The 25,010-nt window shown below is 42.2% G+C and overlaps 1 protein-coding gene across 1 annotated transcript; it reads right to left on the reverse strand.

The window, feature by feature from the left end:
• Nucleotides 1–1,437: 1,437 nt before the first annotated feature.
• LOC125624641 (poly(U)-specific endoribonuclease) lies at nucleotides 1,438–21,354 on the reverse strand. The gene is made up of 7 exons (XM_048825719.2): nucleotides 21,256–21,354; nucleotides 13,621–13,720; nucleotides 8,836–8,947; nucleotides 7,610–7,731; nucleotides 7,409–7,521; nucleotides 6,692–6,845; nucleotides 1,438–1,929 (listed from the first exon to the last, which is right to left on the reverse strand). The coding sequence occupies exons 1-7, from the start codon at nucleotides 21,264–21,266 to the stop codon at nucleotides 1,666–1,668; spliced, it is 876 nt and encodes a 291-aa protein (XP_048681676.1). The 5' UTR covers nucleotides 21,267–21,354; the 3' UTR covers nucleotides 1,438–1,665.
• Nucleotides 21,355–25,010: the final 3,656 nt, after the last annotated feature.

Raw genomic sequence — 25,010 nt, forward strand, 5'->3', positions numbered from 1 at the left:
GGCATGACCACTTATGTGGCCAATGTCTCATTTCCTATCACTCTGTGTTTGCAAGTGTGTACCTTGGTTTCTGTTTTGTAAACTCCCTACCTATTTCTTGTAGTAATTCCCCACTGTCTCATCAGTTCCCTCCCCTCTCCTTCATTCCTCTTACTTTAAATCCACACACAAAACACCAACACAGCATGTTAAGGAGTACCCAAATCCCTTTGCTAATACCAAATCCCTCTACTCTTCCCATGAACACTTGTACTGCTTCTCTTTCAATCCAAAGAAGGTACATTCTCGTCCTATGGGACCTTAACCCACACCATTAGGGATAGATTACCATCCACTTATTAGAGTTACATGGGGAGGATTTACACAGAACTCTTAAAGGTTCCTCCAAACTCCTCTCTATTTTCTCCAGGTTCCTCCGCCCCCTGTTAGGGATCTCCCTAACAATCCATTCCCTCTTATTGTCTTCGCTACTTTTTAAAATAGAGAACATGCTATCATAGAGTTATGATCTCCCCAGTTAAAGCAAACTATTTTCTTTATAACATTAACATAGTTACTGCTAACTATTCATTCCTGGTGACTTCCAAGAAATCTCTTTTAGTTAATCTTTAGTTTACTCCCAGATATCTGAATTCTCTTGTTCAGCTTCACTTCTGCCATTGCTAGCAGGGTCTCTAGAGTCTTTTGTCTTTGCCTCTCTTCCTTTTCCTGAGTTTCACTGTCTGCCGAGAGTTTTTCAGCATGTTATTTGTAGTTACTACCTCAGGAGAATCCTCTTGTACAGCTGAGATTTGGATTTCTATCCCAAGTGACACGAGTGTATTTTTTCCTTACCTAATGTCTCTTACTGTATGCTACTGATTTTTTGATTGTTTTTGGAGAATCCATCCCCTGCCACATTCTGCTCTGTTTTGGGGGGAGTTTAGTAGGTTTTGGGGGTTGACAGAGGCAGATTACTTTGCTGTCTCCTCAGAGCTCAGGCTTCAGGAAAGCAAGTTATTCTGGCTTCCTGCTAGTCTTCATGAATCATTGTTTTACGATGTGGCCTGGCCTGCAGAAGAGTGATTGGATGTAGTGTGATAAGTGCTACACTGACTTTCATTCCAGGAAGTCCTTCTGTGTCCATAAGGCTTGTGCTGGTTGCGAAGGGGAGGGATAATGTCATAATTGTCTAGATTGCCATTGGCAGAAATCCTTTTCTCAGCCTATAACTGAAGACGGAAACACAAAATATAGCTATACAGTATTGTTTTACACTGTCATAACAGAGGGCTTAATTTCAACACTAATGCCACAAGATACATTTATTATGGGATATTCTGGTCCGTATTTTATATGGTTTGATCAGTCTTTCTAGGTGTGCAGTAGTTAACAAACAAAACCCCTATTTCCATTTTAATCGGGCCTAGTTTAAAAAACTGATATCTGGTCAGGAAGTTAAAGTACAGCTTTATGATGGCACTTTAGTACAATTTCTTTCATCCTTGGCTACAGTGATAAAAGGGATTTCAAAGCCTGGACAGGCACTGAACATTTCTTTAAAAGGCACAGCTTAGGTTAAGCATCTTAATACAGAACAAAAGGATATTATTCCAAACAGACCATTTAAAATTATACAAAATTACAATTAAACTCAGAAAGAACTTCAGGTTAGCTTGATCCTTTTCAATACAAATCTTCATTGTTGCTGCTAAGGAGGACAGGATATGCTGTTCCAATGTATTTACCATGGCGATACACAACTATCTGTAGTTCATACTCCTCTATCTGCACCATCTCACGAGTGACCTTTTCCTGAGACTGCAGAAAAATGATTGTATAGAGGGCAAATTCAAACTCGGGACTGACACCAATAAAGGTGCTTCCCACAGGTTTTACTAGACCTTTCCAGCTGAACTGTAGACTCAGAACTTGATCATCCTCATCAGACTGTAACCAAAAATAAAAGACATGAAAATCCCTGAATACTGAATATGACCAGACAGACACATTTTCACATTCAGGGTTATTCTGCAAATACAAATGTGGGAGACTCTACTTCTGAGCAGCTATAGTGCTTGTATCAGTTGTGTATATGTAAAATGTGGGAGGTAAAACAGAGCCATTATAGGGGGTTACACAGCCCTGGATCTCACATTAACTCTTCTTTAGAATCTTAGACGCTCCTGTTGTTTATGGGTCAAGAACTCAGGCAGCAGGTTTGTCTTTCCTAAGAACTAGAATAGTATCCTAAGCCAATCCTGTACTACTGAAGTAAATGGCATTAAATATTTATGCCAATTTATATTTCCTTAAGTTTTCCTATAGCACTCATCACTGTAAGTATCCAAGTGGCTGAGGAGTGTGGTCTCCTATTTCATGAGGGCAGTAAGAAAAAGGATGGTGCTTGTGGCATGCTCAGAAATATCCTATATTTTGGTAGAATTCCATTTCAATTCAATTGTAGCTGGGATTTTCAAAGGAGTCTAAGAAGTGAGTCACCCAACTCCCACTGAAATTCAGTGTGAGATGGATTCCTAAGCCCCTTAGAGGGGTGCCTAAAAGCCCTTACTGCATAGCCCTAACTAGCACAGTCAAGTGACATCTCTGTCAGTATCCTTTGCATCAGTGTCTAAAATTATGGCCTCCTTTATGGTTGAAAGGTGACATCTATAGGCACAAATGAAAACTGCACCATTGTGAAAACAAAATAGAACTATGTACAGCACTTCTATACAGTTCTGGGATGACCTAGAATCCTATTTTCGATGTCTCCGACTCAAGGAATATTTCCAACACACCTCTGAACAACATACTAACCCACAGAGACCTTCCTACAAGACTACAAAAAGAAGGATTCTGGGTGGACTCCTCCTGAAGGTCGAAACAACAGACTGGACTTCTACATAGAGTGCTTCCACCAACGTGCATGGGCTGATATTGTGGAAAAGCAGCATCACGTGCCCCATAACCTCAGCCGTGCAGAACACAATGCCATCCACAGCCTCAGAAACAACTCTGACATCATAATCAAAAAGGCTGACAAAGGAGGTGCTGTCGTCATCATGAATAGGTCGGATATGAACAAGAGGCTGCTTGGCAGCTCTTTCTACAAGCCATTACCCTCTGATCCCACTGATGGTTACCAAAGGAAACTACACCATCTGCTCAAACTCCCTGAAAAAGCACAAGAACAAATTGGCACAGACACACCCCTAGAACCCCGACCAGGGGTATTCTATCTGCTACCCAAGATTCATAAACCTGGAGATCCTGGACGCCCCATCATCTCAGACATTGGCACCCTGACAGCAGGATTGTCTGGCTATGTAGACTCCCTCCTCAGGCCCTACGCTACCAGCACTCCCAGCTATCTTCGAGACATCACTGACTTCCTGAGGAAACTACAATCCATCGGTGATCTTCCTGAAAACACCATCCTAGCCACTATGGATGTAGAAACCCTCTACACCAACATTCCACATAAAGATGGACTACAAGCCATCAGGAACAGTATCCCCGATAATGTCACAGCAAACCTGGTGGCTGAACTATGTGACTTTGTCCTCACCCATAACTATTTCACATTTGGGGACAATGTATACCTTCAAATCAGCGGGTACCCGCACGGCCCCACAGTATGCCAACATTTTTATGGCTGACTTAGAACAACGCTTCCTTAGCTCTCGTCCCCTAATGCCCCTACTCTACTTGCGCTACATTGATGACATCTTCATCATCTGGACCCACGGAAAAGAAGCCCTTGAGGAATTCCACCCTGATTTCAACAATTTCCATCCCACCATCAACCTCAGCCTGAACCAGTCCACACAAGAGATCCACTTCCTGGACACTACTGTGCTAATAAGCGATGGTCACATAAACACCACCCTATACCGGAAACCTACTGACCACTATGCCTACCTACATGCCTCCAGCTTTCATCCAGACCACACCACACGATCCATTATCTACAGCCAAGCTTTACGATACAACCGCATTTGCTCCAATCCCTCAGACAGAGACAAACACCTACAAGATCTCTATCAAGCGTTCTTACAACTACAGTACCCACCTGCTGAAGTGAAGAAACAGACTGACAGAGCCAGAAGAGTACCCAGAAGTCACCTACTACAGGACAGGCCCAACAAAGAAAATAACAGAACGCCACTAGCCATCACCTTCAGCCCCCAACTAAAACCTCTCCAATGCATCATCAAGGCTCTACAACCTATCCTGAAGGACAACCCATCACGCTGACAGACCTTGGGAGACAGGCCAGTCCTTGCTTACAGACAGCCCCCCAACCTGAAGCAAATACTCACCAGCAACCACATACCACACAACAAAACCACTAACCCAGGAACCTATCCTTGCAACAAAGCCCACTGCCAACTGTGTCCACATATCTATTCAGGGGACACCATCATAGGGCCTAATCACATCAGCCTCACTATCAGAGGCTCATTCACCTGCACATCTACCAATGTGATATATGCCATCATGTGCCAGCAATGCCCCTCTGCCATGTACACTGGCCAAACTGGACAGTCTCTACGTAAAAGAATAAATGGACACAAATCAGACGTCAAGAATTATAACATTCAAAAACCCCAGTTGGAGAACACTTCAATCTTTTGGGTCACTCGATTACAGACCTAAAAGTGGCAATTCTTCAACAAAAAACCTTCAGAAACAGACTCCAACGAGAGACTGCTGAATTGGAATTAATTTGCAAACTGGATACAATTAACTTAGGTTTGAATAAAGACTGGGAGCGGATGTGTCATTACACAAAGTAAAACTATTCCCCACCCCCCCCCACACTGTTCCTCACATGTTCTTGTCAACTGCTGGAAATGGCCCACCTTGATTATCACTACAAAAGGTTTCTCCCCCCCTGCCACCTCCGCTCTCCTGCTGGTAATAGCTCATCTGACCTGATCACTCTTGTTACAGCGTGTATGGTAACACCCATTGTTTCATGTTCTCTGTGTATATAAATCTCCACACTGTATTTTCCACTGCATGCATCTGATGAAGTGCGCTGTAGCTCATGAAAGCTTATGCTCAAATAAATGTGTTAGTTTAGAAGGTGCCACAAGTCCTCCTTTTATTTTTGCGGATACAGACTAACACGGCTGCTACCCTGAAACACTTCTATAGCAGTGGCTCTCCAACTTTCCAGACTACTCTACCCCTTTCAGGAGTCTGATTTGTCTTGCGTACCCCCAAGTTACACCTCACCTAAAAACTACTTTAAAAAGTAGTTACTGAAAACTTGCTGACTTTCTCATTTTTACCATATAATTATAAAATAAACCAATTGGAATATAAATGTTGTACTTATATTTCAGTGTATAGGATATACAGCAATATAAACAAGTCATTGTCTGTATGAAATTATAGCTTGTACTGACTTCGCTAGTGCTTTTTATGTCACCTGTTGTAAAACGAGGCAAATATCTAGATAAGTTGATGTACCCTCTGGAAGACCTCTGTGTACCCACAGGGGCATGCGTACCCGTGGTTGAGAACCACTGTTCTATAGCACCTCTCACTCACAGCTCTCAAAGTACATAGCCTGCATTTAAGGGGCACTGTTAACTTCAAGTTGATACCTGCTTGATTATTTTAACCTACTATTGTTACAAGTAACACCTACGATGATTATTTTTGAGAGAATTATTTTCTCTATATGTTCTGTATGTTCCCTTTGTGCATTAGCTAGCAGTTTGAAAAACAGTCATTTTCACTGTTCCCTCTGTTCAGTCAGGTCAGCATCCCCTGTCTGTACAGGCACTTCACACAGCCATAGTGCAGAGAAATCATTTTTTTTAAATCGGAAAACGATTGTTAAACCAAACAATTGGCAGGGGGTTCTCCAAGGCCAAAACTATTTTTAATTCACATTTTTTTGAAACTCAGCAGATTAAGTTGTCAGTGTCCCTTTAATTAAGCCTCACAACACCACTATAAGCTAGGTATTTTTGGCATTGTGTTACAGATGGGGAAACTACAGTACACAATGTTTAAGTGCCTGATCCAAAGCCCACTGAAGTCAATAGGAGTCTTCCAATGACTTCAATGGGTATTGGATCAGACCCTAAGTCCCAAGATCTCAGACCAAGAAAGTAACAAAAAGCCCCAGTCCCATTCTTTAACCTTGATAAATCATGTGAATGACAGAATTATGCTGCTTTTCTGGACATACTTGTCTGAACCCATTATCCTAACAGAGTTCATCAGCTCCCAGAATTGGGCCCTTTGAAACTTAGTGCATAGGGGCTTAGCAGAAAGGCAGCAAACATACGGGGTTCTGTCAAATGTCGTATGAAAGGCAGAGGAATTTCCAAGGGATTTTTGTGGTTGAATACACTCTGCACCTTTCAATATCAGGCCCAATGTCTTGGGTCCAGCATGGTAAAGTCAATGAAGACACTAACCACTAGAGGATTATTAATCCCCTCTGTCTACAAGAGGTATTGGGGAAAAGGTGGCCCGAGAGAATTTTAGGGTCTCAGTGGGGAATTAAAAATTAGATGGGCATTGAGCTTTAATAGCAGACAAAATCCACAGCAAAAATAAAAATAATCTGTCTCCCCCAACACCATCATGCCCTGGACTCATTACCAGAGACATCCTGAGTAGATTTACTCACCTTATCTATAAACTGTACACATACAAACAGACAACCCTAAGTCTCTCTTACCCTGCTCTTTTTCCTCCTGGCAACATAGCCTTTGTAGTCAATTTGTTTATGCTTTTCCTGAAGGTAAAATTGTACCCAGTTATGCAAACCCAGAATCTCTTTTCCATGTTTTGTTTCTCCGACAAACACGTGTTCAAATCCAGAGGAATCAGGCCTACAATAAAATCAGCATAATAATAATTAGCTAAAAAATTTAATTTGCTGGATTAACGGCCAGAAAATGAACAAAACTGGCACTTGCTAAGAGTTATCCATTAACTTTCCTGTTCTGAATGTTTTGTTTTTCTTTTTTGTGGAACTTAAAATAAAGATCTGGTCATGAAATCTAAGTTGCTATTTAATGTTAAAGGAATAACTACCAGTAAAAAACAAACAAACAAACAAAAAAACCAATGGACCAGACTATTTGTCTTTTCCATTATAAATTGACATTTATCTGTAAATTGCTTTTTGTCCCTCAAATGCATCTGTTTTCATAAAAAGGACTATGTACCTAATAATCATTCAGTCATCGAAAAATAAAATAAATACTCTTTGACAAGCCAGGACAGTCTATTACAGAAACAGTGGGACATTAAAAATTACTTTCGCCCAATTAATACATTACATAACCTTCTCCATTTTTTGTGGTTATGTCTGTATGACATACATGTAAGACTTATTTCTTACGTCCTATTAAATATGATTACTACTAGGATCCATATTGACCATACATACCCCTTTCCTGTTTCCCTGGTGTATAGCTGAAACCAGATGTCATAGAGCTGAGACTTGAAGTCGTTAAGACTGGGTTTTGACCAATTTTTTCTAACTAAATATTGATGAGTAAGCTGGAGGATCGAAAACAAGGAAATATAATTAGTTTAATTTACAGTTAACTGTGGCAAGTGATAAAGCATGAAGAGCTGCTGTACTCACTTTCATTACTTCTGTTTCTAAGATAGCATCAAGAAAACGATTGTTTTCAGCCATTTCTTGTGGGGTCACAACTTCTGCTACACCAGTTGACGTTTCATAGTTGTCCAATAGGGAAACAAAAGCTGCAAAGAAAGATGCCATTCAGCAGGGCACCTGGTATAGATGTTCAACAGTGTGTAGACCAAAATCACCTTTGTAGTTTGGCCTCTAGATGGCAACAGAATCACAAAAAAAAGATCAGTTCTGGTATTCTATCTAGCAGATATATAAATAGCAGTGTTCTGGTGAAGCTCCACTAATCACTCTGTCATTGCATCTTTGCTCTGATCAGGGGTTTTAGGCCCAGTAGGCATTGCTACTCAACAATCTAAAGTTTGTCCATCCCCAGGTGAGCCCAACCCTGGAGTGGGTGCTAATCCTGACAAAAAAAGATCTGTGTGAATAATAGGTCCTTGTTCCACAGTAGAAGTAGTAATGCCAGAAAACATCCTCCAGGCAGAAAAGGAGTCAGTGTGAACCTGAATGGCTGCAATATGAGAAATAATATTACGACCAATTAATTAGTTTCTAGAGGCACCAAGGAATAAGTAATAAATTGGAATAGCAGTTTCTGGAACTGCCATTTAATAGGCATAAAGCCAAATTCTGTTCTGAGTTACATGGCTGTGTATATACAGAGACATTGCCTCTATTGATTTTATTGGCATTGCCTCACAGGTGTAATAGATATCAGAATACTGCTCAGCGACGTTTGTTTGAAATAAAGGTACTGTTTGTAGTTAGCACTCTATTTTAATACCAGTGTAGCCAACCGTCTGAGCAATGAAAGTATTAAGTGTAAACAAGTTAAATTTTAAAAGTTGCTGGGTTCTGCTGATTGAGTTTATTCTTGCAAATACATATAATTCTAGCCAATCTTACCAAAAATGTGTACATTTGTTTACCTGCGTATTTCTGGAGATCAGTGTACTTTCTGAAATAGAGGCCACAGGTAAACTCCAAGATCTGATTGCAAATCTATGGGAAATTACCTTTCAAATGACGTACTGCATGACGATCTTCAGTTCCAAATTGTCTGACCATTCAAGCTGTACATAATGCTACATTTTAAGTCTACATTTAAAAAAAATAATGCAGATTCATCATTCCATTTCCCATGTTACCAAAACGACAACGAGAAGAAAGGATGCACAATTACTGAAGAACAAATCACAGGAAGATCTCACCTGCAAAAGTTTTTGTGCTCTTCAGACGCTCTTCATTTACGTAGCGAAACAGAGGTTCAGATGCACTGTCCCTTGCAATGCTGCTGCCCTGCTGTACAAAGCCTGCTTTTTCCTATGAGAAGCATCAGAACAAAACAATGAAGGATGCAAAATGTATTTAAAGGGGATAATCCCTCTCCGAGTAGTAATCAAAGCACAGCAAGAAGTTAACTGTTTGTTTATTATACTACAAAACAATAGAGATAGTTATATAATAAATCACAACATCAAGCAGAGAGAAAAAAATACTCTTTTTTGTCATTGTAAGTGTTTGAAAGGGTCCTGTTGCCTCTTTCTCAGGGTTAACAGTGATAGCTCATTGGGGGCATCGCAATAATGAATAACCAAGGACACCTCTGCTCCACTTGATTGCCTATTATTTATATAACACAATGTGGGTCTGATGTTACTCTCCTGGCACAAGCAAAACTCCCATTGACTTCAGGGGAATTGGTGCCTACATTAGAATTGTGGAATCAGGCCCAGAAGGGGAGATTGTCAAAGCTATAAAGGACAGCCAGGCACCCAACCCACACTGACTGTTGGGCACTTAACTGTCCTTTGTGTTTTTGAAAGTCAGCCCTGTTTCAACAAGAGATTTAAGTTTTCTGAGTAGAAATTCTTCTCTTAGATTCAAATCCCGAGTGTAGCATCCAGGCCAAGCACTGGGTAGATGCACTGTGGAGCTGGTGTGTACATACCCAAACCCCTAGTGCAAAGGAAAGGAGGAAGAACATAGCAACTGATCCTCTAGCCCCACTTCCAGCTGCCCCTAGCCCACCCATATGGGGCACTCCCATGTGCTGCTGCGTTCCACACTGAATAGGGGTGCACATCCCCTGCAGGGCCTCCCACATTGAGTTCCCTGCTCCATCACAAAGCAGAACGGCACCAGTTCCCCTGCAAAGGGAGGAGTCTAGACTTAGCACTTGGTGTTAATAAATTATAACACTAATAAATTTTAGTATTCATGGACAACAGAAATCAGATAAATCAATATCTTTAGAAGAAAACAGAAAACAATTTGCACAAAACTTTTGAGACTTAAGCTTTATTTAAAAAAATACTCCTCTAATATTTTTTATTTGACACTTGCCAACTTGCCTTCCTATATATTTCAGTTGCTGGAAGTCGTTGCTCTTACTCCAAGTGCATGTCAGCTAGCTGAAGAACAGAACTGTCATTCTGAATGGATGCTGTGAGAGTTATCTGTTTTCCTGCCTGCCGTGCATTATAAAATGCTCTGAAGAGGTCGTGGTTTCACCAGCCATTGTGTTAACTATTTCTTCTCGCTGTATACGGTAGAATTCTGCTAGACAGGAGAACCTCACTACTTTGTGCTTTGCCAGTCCATGCCCTCATAACTTATACACACACACACCCATCTCTTCCCACTTTATGATCAAAATATAAGCTCAGACTCACTCTAGAGAGGTCTGCTACTACTAAGATTTCATTACTTTTACAGAATATACTACGGAATATTTTCTAGCTTACTAAAAATTATTGTGGCATAAGCTTTCGTGGGCGAATACCCACTTCATCAGGTGCATGCACGAAAGCTTATGCTCCAATACATCTGTTAGTTTATAAGGTGCCACAGGACTCTTTGCCGCTTTTGCAGGTCCAGACTAACACGGCTACCCCGCTGATACTTACGAATTATTGTGTTAGTTTACTTCTCACTTGAATATTAATTCAATAGCTAGTTGTCTTTTGAGCACTAGCACAGTGGATTTCTTTAGTAAAACTAATAAATATTATTATAATAATAATTACAAACAATAATAAGCACTCTGGCCTCAATCCAGCAAAGCATTTAATCACATTCATAAATTTTAGCTTGCGAATAAAGCCCTGCACGGATACAAAATTTGTATCTGCAGCCGATCGGAGATCTGCAGACATGTTCTGTGGATATCCGCAGATTTGCAGGGCTCTAGATATAAAGTTTGGATCTGCATCCATCTGCGATCTGACTGCAAACATGGTCCACGGATACAGATATCCGCAGATATAAAGCAGATATCGGTAGCTTTGCAGGGCTCTATGAATAGTCCTACTGAAATCAACTGGCTTGACTGATTTGCTGTACTAGTTCATTGATTTCACCTCCTGGTGCTGGAGTGTTTGCCAATTGAGGTCTAGTTTTTACCCTTTTCTTTTTTGGTTAGATACCTGAGAAGGCAGTGGTTGTTCAATTCCAAGATCATTTGGATACCAATGACATCAAGGTTAGGTCCCATGCTTGGTTTGTGTCCTTTTTTGGATGTCAGGGTATGCTTATTAAGGTCATGAAAGATCTCCTGCTTGTTTTAGATTGGCTAAGTTCAACATTTTAGTTAGGTGGGACACTTCAGCAGCTTTTCATGCAACTCATTACGGGTGGTTGCTTTGGGACCTGATCCTACAGTATTAAAATCAATGGAATTTTGTCACTGACTTCAGTGGGAGCAGGATTGGGGCCCCAGTGACTAAGGGGTGTTGCTGGGGTGAGAGAAACTGACCTCTAAACAGGAAATTGTATGCTATCACCGAGGAATATGGAATACAGAATTCCTCAAGGACCTGTGGCATCCATGATGTTCAACATTTTTACTTGGCTTCTTATCACTTGCTCTAACCATGAGACCAAATTCCCTTTAGATCTGCTTCTTTAGCAGATAGCTATTTAATAGTCACATGATTCTGGAACATTTTGCAGGGACCAACCCAGATCATAGATATATATGGAAATACAATGAAACTCAGATGAATATCTGATAAAGAGACAGATTTGTTACAGAATAAACCTTCTGGCCAGACTTTCAAAAGCAGGAGCTTAAAATCCCTATATAGAGACCTACCTGATTTTCAACAGTGCTCCAAACAGCTCCCACTGAAGCTTCTGAAAATGAGACAAGCGCCCAAGTATGGATTTAGGGGGGTCTAATTTTGAAGCCAATGGAAGCTGTTGGGTACTCAACATTTTTGAATTCGGATGTTAATTACATGGCATAAATCCAGAACTACTCTACTTATTTCAGGGTGGTACTGAAAGCAGAATTTGGCCTTAGATGTGCTAAATGAAGACATCTACCAAGCTAAAAACATATTGCATTCATAAGCAACGTGTTACTGCTAGATTTCATCGGCCCCCATTGCTACATTATGCAGTTAGCTAATTTCAGGCATCACAAAATACGTTCCTTTCCTCATTCTCATAACATTTGATTTACCTGGTATTGAAAAAATTCAAAAGCATTAACAACTGAACTGGCACTTCCCCACATGGTCTCTGTTAGAGAAGGCAGGCATTACATAAGAGGAAGAAATCTGACAAATCTTGTTAACTCCGTAGGAAGAAAAGAAAAAAAATCAAAGTGAGCTACATTGTGCCCTGACTGTGCAACCCCCTCAAAGGGAGTGGGGTTTCATGAGGGCAGAATTGAGCCCAGTGTATATAATTTATAACAGCAACAGTATTCAGAATAATTCCCGCAAATGTGGCATCAACAAAAAATTCTGTTTAGTGGAATATGTTTTATGTTTTATGCTGCTGAGTTCTGAGCCGATTTACACATGTGAACTGCGAAACTTTCCTAAAGGATCCTGTTAGAAAAGCAGAACATTTTGATGCGATAATGTTAGATGACTAGTACATTTAATCTATACATGGATTTTGAACAAGAAACAGTGTTACCAGAGCAAGCAGATACTTCTCTAAATGCTTTGTGCCAGCTAAATATCAGTAAATTACCCCTGGCTGAATATCTGCCAGAAAAAAAGTGTTTAACTATTGACTCTGAAACCTCATGAGCAGATTGGGTCTCAGAGCTCAGGCTCCAGCCCGAGCCCGAACGTCTACACTGTAATTTTTAGCCCCACAACTCGAGTCCTGTGAGCCTGATTCAATTTCCCCAGGCTCTGAGACTTGGTGCTGCAGGTTTTTTATTGCAGTGTAGACGTACCCTGAGTCACTCACACTCATTATCAGCTTAGTGCGCAGCAGGGAAGCAATAGATGTGGTATATTTGGACTTTAGTAAGACTTCTGACACAGTCCAACATGACATTCTCAGGCACAAATTAGGTAAATATGGTCTAAATGAAATTACTATAAGGTGGGTGCTTGAAAGGCCATACTCAAAGAGTCATCAATGATTCGATGTAAAACAGGGAAAACACATCAAGTAGGAACCCAGAGGGGTCTGTCTTAGGTATGGTGCTATTCAATATTTTTATCAATGACTTGGATGATGGAATGGAAAGCTTGCTTATAAAATTTGTGAATGACACCAAGCTGGGAGGATTTGCAAGTACTTTGGAGGACAGGATTAGAATTGAAAATGATTTTGACAAACTGGAGAAATGGTCTGAAATCAAAAGCATGAGATTCAATAAAGATATGCACTAAGTACTACACTTAGGATGGAAAAATCTAATGCACAAATACAAAATGGGGAATAACTATATGGGTAGCAGTACTGAAGAGAAAGATTTGGAGTTTATAGTGGATCACAAATTGAATGAGTCAAAAGTGAGATGCAGTTGCAACAAAGGCAAAAGTCAATCTGGCATGTATTAATGGGAGTGTTGTATGTAAGACACGGGAGGCAATTGGTCCATTTCTACTTGGCGCTGGGTGAGGCCTCCGCTGGAATATCGTGTGCAGTTCTGGGAGCTACACCCTCTGTGCTGCTACTCCCGCTACTTCATATAGATTCATCCTATCCTCACTCCTCATGATATTTAGTAGCTAAATTACCTGTAAATCAATTGTATAATCTTTCCCGGGCACAAAGCGATTAACATCTGCATCCCATAGCTCACTGAAAAGTTTAGAAAGTTCATGATTTAACTCCAGCCTGCAAAGAAAGTTAGAAAAATATCAATGCTTAAAAAAAAAAGACACAGATCAACACAACTTTGTCAATGGCCGCATCCACATTTCTGGTGCCACTTTAGCAGGGTGCTCTCAGGATATCAAGGGAGCTTTCTCGCCTCATGACACTCTTAGTCAGTGCTACTCTCACCTGAGGGACAATATTAATTAGTAGTATGGTCTGCTGATAATACCTAAAGTACTTTATAAAGAAATGGGAAATGGTTTATTTTGTAAGTTTTAAAGAAAAATGTTTCCTTTTTAAAGCAATTGATGTTATTATTTTTGAATAGTAGATTTCAGTTTTATTTTATAATTAGTGAACTCTACTAAAAAAAAATTTAAAATAAAGATGACAACTATTCATCTAGAAGGATTCTATAGGTTCATCACAAAAAGGCAGCCATCTCTAATGTGGAATGCAGCAGATGTCTACCAGCCAACAACAACATTACACAACAGAATAGAAAAAGAAGTGAAGAATTCCATTTTTTTTATGGTTGGTTTTCTAGGGAAGATCGCTTATTCCATCACATTCCCTATTCCTGCCAATTCTCCACCTTCCAATCCTTCAAATGCCCCTGTCAGAGCAGCTTTCCTTTGCTCAAAGAGGTTGGAGGGGACTTCCTTCAGAGTACATCAGTGCTGCTCCTAGAGCAGTCAGGAAGATTGTTGTGGGGCAATTCATGGTGCTTCCTCCCTTCCAAAAAAACAGTGGAGCTGAAAACACCAGCATAAAACTAAACTAATCCAGGGATAAATCGAGTCTTGTATCTGTGGTCTTCTCCCAGCATGTAGTGGCATTAAGCACTCACTGCAAGGCTACAATGTTGGCCCCTCCACACTTTAAAAGACATTTGCCTCGCTTAGAAATAGAATTACATAGACACCAGCAAGAAGCATTCATCATGAAGGTTTGTGAAGGTGACATTTTGTTTCTCTTTAATATTCGTGATGAACCTGCTAGCTGATAACTGGGTTCCTACTTTACCTCCACCCTGGCTGAGGTGGAGAGTGCAGGGCAGGGCACTCCAGTTCACCATCCAGCCAGTAGAGAGCTCCATAATCCTGAGAATGCAAGAAAAGGAAGTAGCTTGCTGAGGTCAGAGTGGACCAGACTCCGGAATTATAGGTCTGGAAGGGACATCAAGAGGTCATCTAATCCAGTCCCCTGCACTCATGGCAGGACTATGTATTATCTAGACCATCCCTGACAGGTGTTTGTCTAACCTGCTCTTAAAAATCTCCAGTGATGGAGATTCCACAACCTCCCAATTTATTCCAGTTCTTAACCACCCTGACAGTTAGGAATTTTTTTCCTAATGTCCAACCTAAACTGCCCTTGCTACAATTTAAGCCCATTGCTTCTTGTCCTATCCTCAGAGGTTAAGGAGAACAATTTTTCTCCCTCCTCATTGTAACAACCTTTTATATACTTGAAAACTGTTATCAAGGGGACAGAAGCTGCATGAGGCCAGGAACAGCAGCTCAGAGACAGCAGCCTGAGGGAAGGCCAGATAGAAGTCAACCTGAGAGTTGGGATGAGTACACTGAGAGTGGGCCGGACACGCTCTGTTGTTGGCAGGGGAGAGCAGTAGCCACAGCTGGAGGATAGAGGGCACTAGCCTATTCATCCCGTTCCTTTGTGGTCCATGGGAAGAACAGGATTGACTACATTGCCCACAATGTGCTCACTACACTGGCAGCTCTGCATTAAAACAATGGCAATAATAAAGTCTCATGCATCAGGGCTTCAGCCAGTTGCTTGCAGGGATCAGGATAGAAAGCCCCACCCCTCCACCATGGAGCATAACTGGCTGTATAGTAAAGCAATCCTTTTACTCAAAATGTGTGAGTATTTATGAGAACCCAACGAGGGCTGGACCTTGCAGAGCCTAATGCTTGGAGCGCATGGTACACAGGACATGCTACAAGGGGTCAAAGGGGACTGATGTACCACAGGACTCACTACAGTACCCTGAAGTGGGGCTGGTTACAGTATTTTTCCCTTTGTTTTACATTTACAATGAAATTTTGACCCTATTTCTTCAAGCGGCGCTAAGCTTAAGGAACTAGCCTTAGTTTTGGGGTAGTTCAGAGTTCACTGGGGCTCTTCCTTAGGTGTTACCCCTGCCCTCGCTCCAGTCCATACACAAGACCCTATGACCCAAGTGTGGTGGTGCTTTTAACCTGGACTAGCTGACTCATCTCAGGCTGCAGGCTGAAGCCCCAGTGAGGCTTTCACTTGGCCTGGGTACCTGATCATTTTGAACTGAGGACACAAGCAAAACCACCCAAGCGCTGATGGTCCTCCAATTCCCCCCATGCGTGCAGAAGGACAAGTTCTCCCACAATTCACTAGGCAAGAATCAGGCAAGTTCAGGTTACTGGAGCACAAAGAACCGTTGAAAGTATGTGCCCCCCAGAACTCCTAGAGCCTCACATGGGTGAGCGTAGTACCAGTGAGGACACAGAAATTCGGCTATAGCTGTGCAGCGTGGCTGCTCACACCCAGGCTAGGCCCATCCGGGTGCCCAGACCCAAATGCTAATCACCGAAGTTAACTTTACAGTGGAAGATACACCCTTAGTCACCAAGTGATTGTGACTCATTTCTTTCAACTGTGAAGAAAGCTAACAAGGTCTGAACAATCTGAAAATACAGCCAGTAGGACCTATCTAGTTTCTATTTCTTAGTCTGCTGTGACTGTTCAAATAGGCTCATTTATAATCCCTCTGACTTTACAAAGTAAACTTTATTTGGTTTAACTATTTGAATTGGCAAGTCCAGCACATTAGTTCAGAAAGATACAATGAGGACTTATGCAAATTTATATTGGCACAAGAACCAAGTGTAGATAAACAAGACGTTGACCACTGATCACTGAAATGCCAGTCTGAATGGTGTCAAATCAAAAGTCTAAACTGACAGCTGTGGGCCAAATTCTGCCTTTGGGTGCACTCGTGCAGGGTCCCATTGACTTCAATGGGAGACTCTTGCATGTATCTGAGGGCAGAGTTTTGCCTTTAGAATTTAAGCATAAGCAAAAGATGGATGAAAGTGAAAGAGAACAGCATATGTCCTTTTGTGCACACGCATCTATTTATTTTTAGATATTTGTAATTCTATTTGGAGGTCTTAAATTAGCTTTAGAACAGACTGCTTGAAAAAACTGAATTGCCAAATAATATTACTCCACAATACATGGTGTAGAAATCAGACGCTGATTACAAAACCCACAGATAATATGCCATGTAAGTGCAGGAGAGAAAACAAGACCACTTGAGGAAACGACAGGCTCTTGTATGCACCATGTGCTACAAATCTACATAACATTAAAAATCAACTCCATGTCTTGTGGTAACGGGAACTTGCCACACACTGCTTCCCTGACAGTAACAATATATGTGCACAAATATTAAACTGCCTTTAACACAATGGCTTTGGTTATAAAGGGGATGTGGAAATGAGGGTCTCCTTGCAATAACTGCCCTGTGCATTCGCCCCCCTAGCCTGTATTCCTTCTAGCATTACACACAATCCAGGCCTCTTCAGCAGCCACAGTTCATTTAGCCCTGAAGGCCTTGGACAGAATACACATCAAATCCCATTAAACCATTCTCTTTCATTAGTTGAAGAAGGTTGTCATTGATTGATATGAGGTACTTCCTGCTCCTACTGGTCTGAGGAAGTAAAGGCTCAATCAAACTTGCATTGAAATCAAGGGGAATAAGGACCAAATCCATCACTAGCATTAAGCACCTGGAACAAAGGTTAAATCCATTATTGGTGCTGACTTAGGCTTTTACATCAGGGTGAACTTGGCCCCAAAACCAGAAACTGAACTCAGGTCTCCTTTATTTTTCCTCACATCGTGTTAAAAATATCTCCCAGCACAAGGCCCCAATAATAAATTTCAGTGGTATAACAATAGTCGCTTTGCACACTTACTGTGTTCCTGGGCAGATTCCTTTGTATCAGACCGTACCTGCAGGTCAAATTAACTCTTTTCTTACCAAAATGCCAATTCAGTTGCATGTTAGGGAGCATACTGGAAGCAACAGGTTGCCATACTCCCATCATGCTACAATCATTTAATGTCATAGAACTGGCCATCTCCTATGTTCCTTCCTAGCTGCTTTTGAAGCTCCTCCCACTTCTGACCTTGCCTTCTCTCTCCCTACTACCTTTCATCTCACGTTCCAATCCAGTGCTGCTGTTTTTGCTGTTCCACAGATCATCCCGACTTACTAATGATTTTCCCCAAGCCCACAGATCTTAAAAAACAACAAAAAAACACAAAACCCAACAAACAAGGGATGAAGAGGTTAAAATGAGTAGTAAATACAGCAATGCAACGGACAACTTCATATATTGAACTCTTTGTTTTCTTTTATTCCTTTACTCTTAGCATTATCCACTCATTCTGTACATTCATGCTGTCTATCTCCCTGCTTCTGCTGCTACCATCTAGGGTTGCCAGGTGTCCAGTTTTTGACTGGAACATCTGGTCAAAAAGGGACCCTGGTGGCTCCGGTCAGAACTGCTGACCAGGCCATTAAAAGTCCAGTTGACGCGGGACTGGCAGGCTCCCTACCTGGCTCTGCGTGGCTCTCAGAAGCGGCAACATGTCCCTCAGCTCCTAGGTAGAGGGACGGCCAGGGGGCTTTGTGCACTGCCCCCAGCTCTGCAGCTCTCATTGGCCAGGAACTACGGCCAACAGGAACTGCGGGGGCGGTTCCTGCGGGCGGAGGCAGCACGGACGCCGCAGAGCCGCCTGGCTGCCCCGTGCCTAGGAGCCAAGGGACATGTCACTGCTTCCAGGAGCTGCCTGAGGTCAACGCTGCCCAGAGCTGGCACTCTGTAGATCCTCCTACACTCCAGCTCCCTGCCCCAGCCCTGAGCCCCCTCCCACACTCCAAACCCCTTGACCCATCCCGGAGCTCCCTCCTACACCCGAAACCCCTCAACCCCAGCCCTTCCGCAAAGCCGGCATCCCCAGCCAGAGCCCTCATCCGCCTCCCATACCCCCAGCCCGGAACCCCTTCTTGCACCACAAGCCCCTCATCCCCGGCCCCATCCCAGAGCCCATACCCCCAGCCAGAGCCCTCACCCAATCCCCTGCCCCAGCCCGGTGAAAATGAGCAAGTGAGGGTGGGGGAGAGTGAGCAACAGAGGGAGGGGGGATGGAGTGAGTGGGGGGCAGGACCTTAGAGAAGGGGCAGGGCATCAGGTAAGGGGCAGGGCAAGGGTGTTCAGTTTTGTGCAATTAGAAAGTTGGCAACTCTACTACCATCAGCTACACTACCTCTGTGCTAGGCTTCACAGAATATTCACACTTGAGCCAATTGCTATGGTGACAGGGAATCTGCTGTGTGCTGGATTGTAAATAAGGATTTAGTAAGGTAAGAGTTTGACAGCATTTATGTAAAAATTCTCTTTCATATAGGGGAGATCTGTCCCCAATGGAACAACCCCTGCTACACATTATAAATTGGCAGTGTTTATTGGATAGGAAGGTGCCATTTGCACTTTCCTCTTCTAGGGTAATTTTTTTTAAATTTTCCAAATTACTCCCCCACCCCATCTCCACAACACACGTCATGCTTCTTTAGTCAAAAGAGGATGACCAAGAGTGAGCAAACACATAGACAGTGGTTATGCTCAGCTATTAATTTAATAAGCATGCTACTGCCAGCAATTCAAAAAATGTGTGCCTAGAAATGCAGTCACTTCACAGGACACAATGACTTTCTCTTTTCTCTCCTTTCTCCCCTATCCATGACCAAAATATCAAAATGGCATCCATAAACTTAGGGACTTTCCATCTTCTTTTTGTTGTTCCTTTTCTTTTCAAACAGGGAAGAGCACATGCACAAATTGTACCTGAAATTTAGAATGAAGGTGAAAAAAACCAAAGGGAAAACCAAACCCTGCCAAGACCGAGCTCTTACTTAACAAGTTACATTGTCATTCGGTACAAAGTATTTCTAAATGTCACAAAAATACCTTCACCATCTGGTGTGATAACCTCAAGCAGAGGCTTTGAAGTCCCAGGACATAATACATCTTAAGATGCAGTCAATGTTTGGATAAAAGTTTTCTTGAAAGAAATTATAATACTTCCCCCTCTAATTTTCAATATGATAGCATCTGTGGCTTGCAATCAGAGAATAGTCTCGTATGTTCTTGATCCCTTCCCTATTATTCCTCCTTCCATACTCTTGATGAAATCACCCCAATTACTAGCATAGTGTTTCCATATAAAAAAAGATTAAAACAATTTTTGCAGGACAAGACAGGCCGTGTTTTGCATAGGATTAAAAGTGAATTTTGCAGGAGTGTTGCTGGTTCCAGCCATCTCAGATCTTTCAGTTTCTTTGCAATAAAAGCTGTACTGAGAGTGTAAGAAGCAAGAGGGCTTCTGGGATGTAGCTTCTTGACTGAAACTTTACTATATTCTAACAGTTGTACACTTAAAATAAAACTCTAATCTTAGCATTGCTGCTAATTCAAAACAAGACATTTGCATGATATGCCTTTTGGTTTTTATGCAATTCAGTTGTACAACCCCCCTTCCCCTCCCCCTGATTTCACCTTGTTCAAATAGTTTCTGAGCAGGAAATAAGTACTGCTGTAACCAGCAGACACAACCAGCTTGAAAGCTAGTTCTAAAGAATTCAACAAAATCAATGCAACCAAACCTGTACTGTAAATGTGCAGTGCAACACCCAAACAGAAGGCTGTTTAATTCTTCTGCAGTGTAATTTTATCCTCAGGAGACTTTCAGCAGCAGGGTGATTTTTAAAAGTCCTCCTAATCTTCGCATCATTTGTGATTTTAAAAGAAGCAAAACACTTGCCCAGGTTGCTAAGCAAACCCTTTGCATAAAGATTTAACATGCATGTAAAGTTTCCCTTAAAATTGTATGAAATTGTTCGTAAAAGAAATAAACTATTGACTTGATTCTCCTCTCATTTATTCCAGTGTAGGTGCAACTCCATGGGCTCCAGTGGAGTTAAACCTGATTTACAACCTTATGATACATTTGAGAGAAGAATCCGATCCACTGAACAGAACTGTATCTGCAGAGTGGTGATCACACTTCAAGTTTCAAGATAATAACAACTGTATCAATGCAATAAACAGTCTAGTAAGACGCTATAATACAGGAAAAACACAAGAGGGCTTGATGAAAGTCTAGAAGGAGGGCCTTGAATCATTATAACTTTATCTTTGCAAGGTATCCTACAACATCAGCTGTCTTAAAACATCTAATCTTAGTATCACATTATTTTACATAAAGCAGCATATGATTCAGTTGCCCTTTTAGCCCCCAGCAGCTTTTCAACTTGAAGCAAGTTACTACAATAGAACAGAAACAATAAGCAGAATGTTATTGCAATGCTGCACTCCAATTAAAGCTCCTTTAAATATAGGTGCCCCAGAGAAGCACAACTCTCTGTCTATTTGGCATTTAAAAAAGAGGAATAGTGAGCCAATGTGATTCTCCCTTACCTACGAGCCATGCTGAAAGGATATATTTCTCTTACACTAGAGAGTAAGATCCAGCTGAAGCTCAAAACTCTGCAGCTCAGTGAACAGACTGAAGAGGTGTTTCTTTCCCACAACCTAGTTACCCAGAACTGTCAGTCAATGTGATAGACAGAGCAAGAAGGCAATGGCGATGCAGACACGTAGCTACAGGAGGGGAGTGTGCATAGAGGGAGGGGCAAAACCTGACAATAATAAACTTGTGTCTAGCTGCAACCTGCTAGTAACTGGAGTAACTTGTCTGCTATTATGTGTGCTGAGGAGATAGGGAGACGCTAAGCAAGATTTAGATCTGCCTTTTCATCATTCTTAGCCTCTAGAGCTTTCGTCATGGTGGACGTGCAGATTTACAAAGCACACAGAAAACAGAGCTCTGTAGGGAATTCCAGAATTAAATTCTTTGCCCACTACTTTCCACATGGTGTATGAATTTTACATCCAGAAACAATCACTTCAAACCTAAAAGTTTAATATTGACTTCACTGAGAGCAGGCTTGGGTCCTTAGTGTCATTCTCATGCTTTTGTTTTATTGTATGGTTATTATAAATCAACAAAGAAAAAGTTAATGAAGACATAGTATACAGGGAAAAAACACCTTCCCGCCTTTCCTCCCACAACTATCATGAGAGCTGACATTTGGAAAGTACTATGAAGGGCTTTAAAATCTTCCCGGAGCCCTCACCCCCTCCCACACCCCAACCCCCTGCCCTAGTCCGGTGAAAATGAGCAAGTGAGCCAGGATGTGGGAGAGCGGGTGATGGAGGGAGGGGGGATGAAGTGAGTGGAGGGTGCGGCTTCGGGGAGGGGGTAGAGTAGGGACCTTGGGGAGGGGCAGGGCAGGGAGCGGGGTAATGATATTCAGTTTTCTGCAAATAGAAAGTTGGCAACCCTAGGTTCAGCCGGAGGGCTGAGCCTTGTAAGACTGGACTGGAGTGTTGGAATACCCTGACACCATAGAGCAGAGGCCTAGATGAGTGCTGGAGGCTGGCCTGGCCTCTAAGGGGCACCCTGGCATTAGGGATACTACCTTGCCAGTATCTGACTGGCCTGGCCAGATTTTTTACGGATTTGCCAGTTGCCAGAAAAATAATTTAATCTGCTTGTTTATTTTTTAAGTGGGTCTAAAGGTTTGTATTATTAGCACCACAATACATTGAGCTAGCTAATGTTAAAAGTTTCTGTGCCCAGCTAATGATGCTGCAGCGTTCCTACTTCTGAAGTTTAAATAAGAAAATGATGTTATCAATCTTATCTATACGTGTTCTCTCTGGAGTGGCTCTAGAAGGGGGGGGGGGGCTGTTGAGTTGCCTTGTGGTTGGGCTTGCGGCGGGCTTTTTTGCATTTCAAAGGTGGTAACCCTACCTGGCATAAGAACCCTAGTGACAATGTGGTAGAGAATGCGGGCATGATCTTCCCATCCCTGGAGACTGACTCAGACTGTTGAACACCCTCGACCTAAGGTCGTGAGTTGGTAAGATGGTGACAGCGTGGATCTGGGATGCCTTCTAAAGTGGATGACCAAGATTCAGCAATAGCAACAGCAGCTCCTGTGGCAACTGGCTGTCCAGCAGCAACAGCAGATCCGGGACTTAGGGGCACAGCAGCAACAATTGGTCCAACAGGTAGTGGCCCTAATGTAGCCTCAGCGTCTTACTGGGATTTCATCTCCAGGGGCTGTAGACCTGGCCAGCCACAGTCATGTCAGTGAAAACTCATGAAAATGGGCCCTGAGGATGACTCGAAGGTTTTCCTGATGATGTCTGAGCAAGTGGTGACAGCAGTTCAGTGAGCCATCCTGGAAGCACCTTATTTGATTGGATCAGCACAGGCTGAGACCAAAGGCTAGATGCAGCCCCATTGAGAATCTCTCTGGGGAATCAGTGACCTGATGCCCCAGTGTAATGTGATCCTCTGGTGTGATGGAATCTCCAGTGTACAACCTGGAACTGTGCCCCCTTTACTCTCCAGCCTGGGGTGTCTCTCACAATGCTTTGCTAGTGCCAAGCTGCAAACTCCTCCAGGTGCTGTTATCACTCAGCCACCAAAATGCAGAGACACAGCCAGCTAAGTTGCATGAATGCTCTGCAAGCAACTCATGAACTATAGAAAGGGAGACACCAGCCAATCCCCCCAGCCTTGCACCTCAGAATGTACCATCTTATACTGCTCAAGACCTTCTCTTGAATAATGTAAGCTCCTTAATTAGTTCGCCACTTTGTCAAAGGAGAGTGGACGTAAAACATCCTGTGTAATCTGAGCAGATTCCCAACACACGTTAGACAAACTCACTGGTAAAGACAAAACATTAAAACAAGTGTATCAACTACAGAAAGTTTTTTAAGTGATTATAAGTGGTAGGCATAAAGGTCAGAGATAGTTATATTTTATCTTCTTACATAAACATGTGTTCTAAACCCTAAACTTTCAGACTAAGCAAGAGTTGAATCAAACAGTTTTTTTCACACCCCCCCCCCCACTGGATGTTGCAGGTAGGTTATAGTTCTTAACACAAAGGCTGAATTTCCTTCTGAGTCTGAGATCAATCTCCTCAGTTCAAAGTCTTTGTCTTCCCAGTGTTCTTGTTGCCTTCATTGTAGGTGGGGCAGGAGGAGGTGGTCTCGTGATCCCACTGTCCCTTATTTTATACTCTCAGTTCATGTCCCAGAGAAGATACTGGCCCAGATGTGTCCTGTGGGCCTTGCTGAGTCCCAGAGTTGAGCAATCCCCATTGTGTGGTGCTCACGCAACTGTTTCTTACAAAAGTGTAAATCTCTGATTTATAATTCCCCTGATAGTCAATGGCTCATGATGGTCGCTTAATGCCTGTTTGGGTGTCACTTTGTTGTCACTGGAGAGCTAGCAGTGGGTGTCTCCCAAACTCACAACATATTTCAATAACAATTATATTACAAAATCTTAAAAATTCATACATACTAATGATATACATATTTTGACAGAACAATGAGATTCAGCAGATCATGACCTTTCATATGGTATCCTATGTGGCATGCTTTGTATGAAATATCACAACCAGATACAAATGATGAATATGGGGGTTACAGGGTGCTACTTTGAAGTACAGTGTATCACACCCAGCTCCAGAAACAGCAGCCTCCTGTGGGGCCCAGCAAACTGCAGTGCCTCAGCCTGGTCCCTCTCGAAGGCCAGCCAAGCCTGGACAAAGGATGCTGGGGGTCCTGCAGGCTCCTCCACAGGAAAGCACATTTAAACCTAGAGATTGGATACTTCTGCTTCTCCCAAGTGCCAAATCCAAGGACTGTAAATGCCAAAGTTTAGGCTTTTAAAAAATATATCACAAAGAAACTAAAAAGAACATAATTCAAATAACTTTTGCCTGTGCAGGTCACCTTAAAACCACTGGTTACCATTCTTTCAATTCCCACCTCTGTAACTCATTGGCTCCTTACCCAAACCAAGCTCATCTGTTTTCCTTTCCAAGACAGCATTTTTAGGGCCTATGGTTACTTTATGGATCAACATTTGGTATAGGTCCCCCATCAGGTTCTTATTCTCTACTGGATCACCTGAAAGAAATTCGGGCCCTGATTCTCAGGTGCGCTATTTCTGCACTTAGGTGGGAAAGATGGCTTTAAGTCAATGTTGTTCTCCCTTTATTTTTGGATTTGTCTACCCTGCAATTAAGAAGTATGATTGCAACACACATAGGCATACCTAGTTGGCTTTAATTTAGTTGATT

Source organism: Caretta caretta, chromosome 1, assembly GCF_965140235.1.
Source record: "Caretta caretta isolate rCarCar2 chromosome 1, rCarCar1.hap1, whole genome shotgun sequence".
NCBI classification, from domain to species: domain Eukaryota; kingdom Metazoa; phylum Chordata; order Testudines; family Cheloniidae; genus Caretta; species Caretta caretta.

Excerpts from the sequence above, each read along its gene's own strand:
- LOC125624641 (XM_048825719.2), bottom strand. Across the intron at positions 7,522-7,609 it reads TAGAAACAGAAGTAATGAAA|CTTACTCATCAATATTTAGT; the intron begins GTGAGTACAGCA and ends TCGATCCTCCAG. Across the intron at positions 6,846-7,408 it reads ACCAGGGAAACAGGAAAGGG|GCCTGATTCCTCTGGATTTG; the intron begins GTATGTATGGTC and ends ATTTTATTGTAG.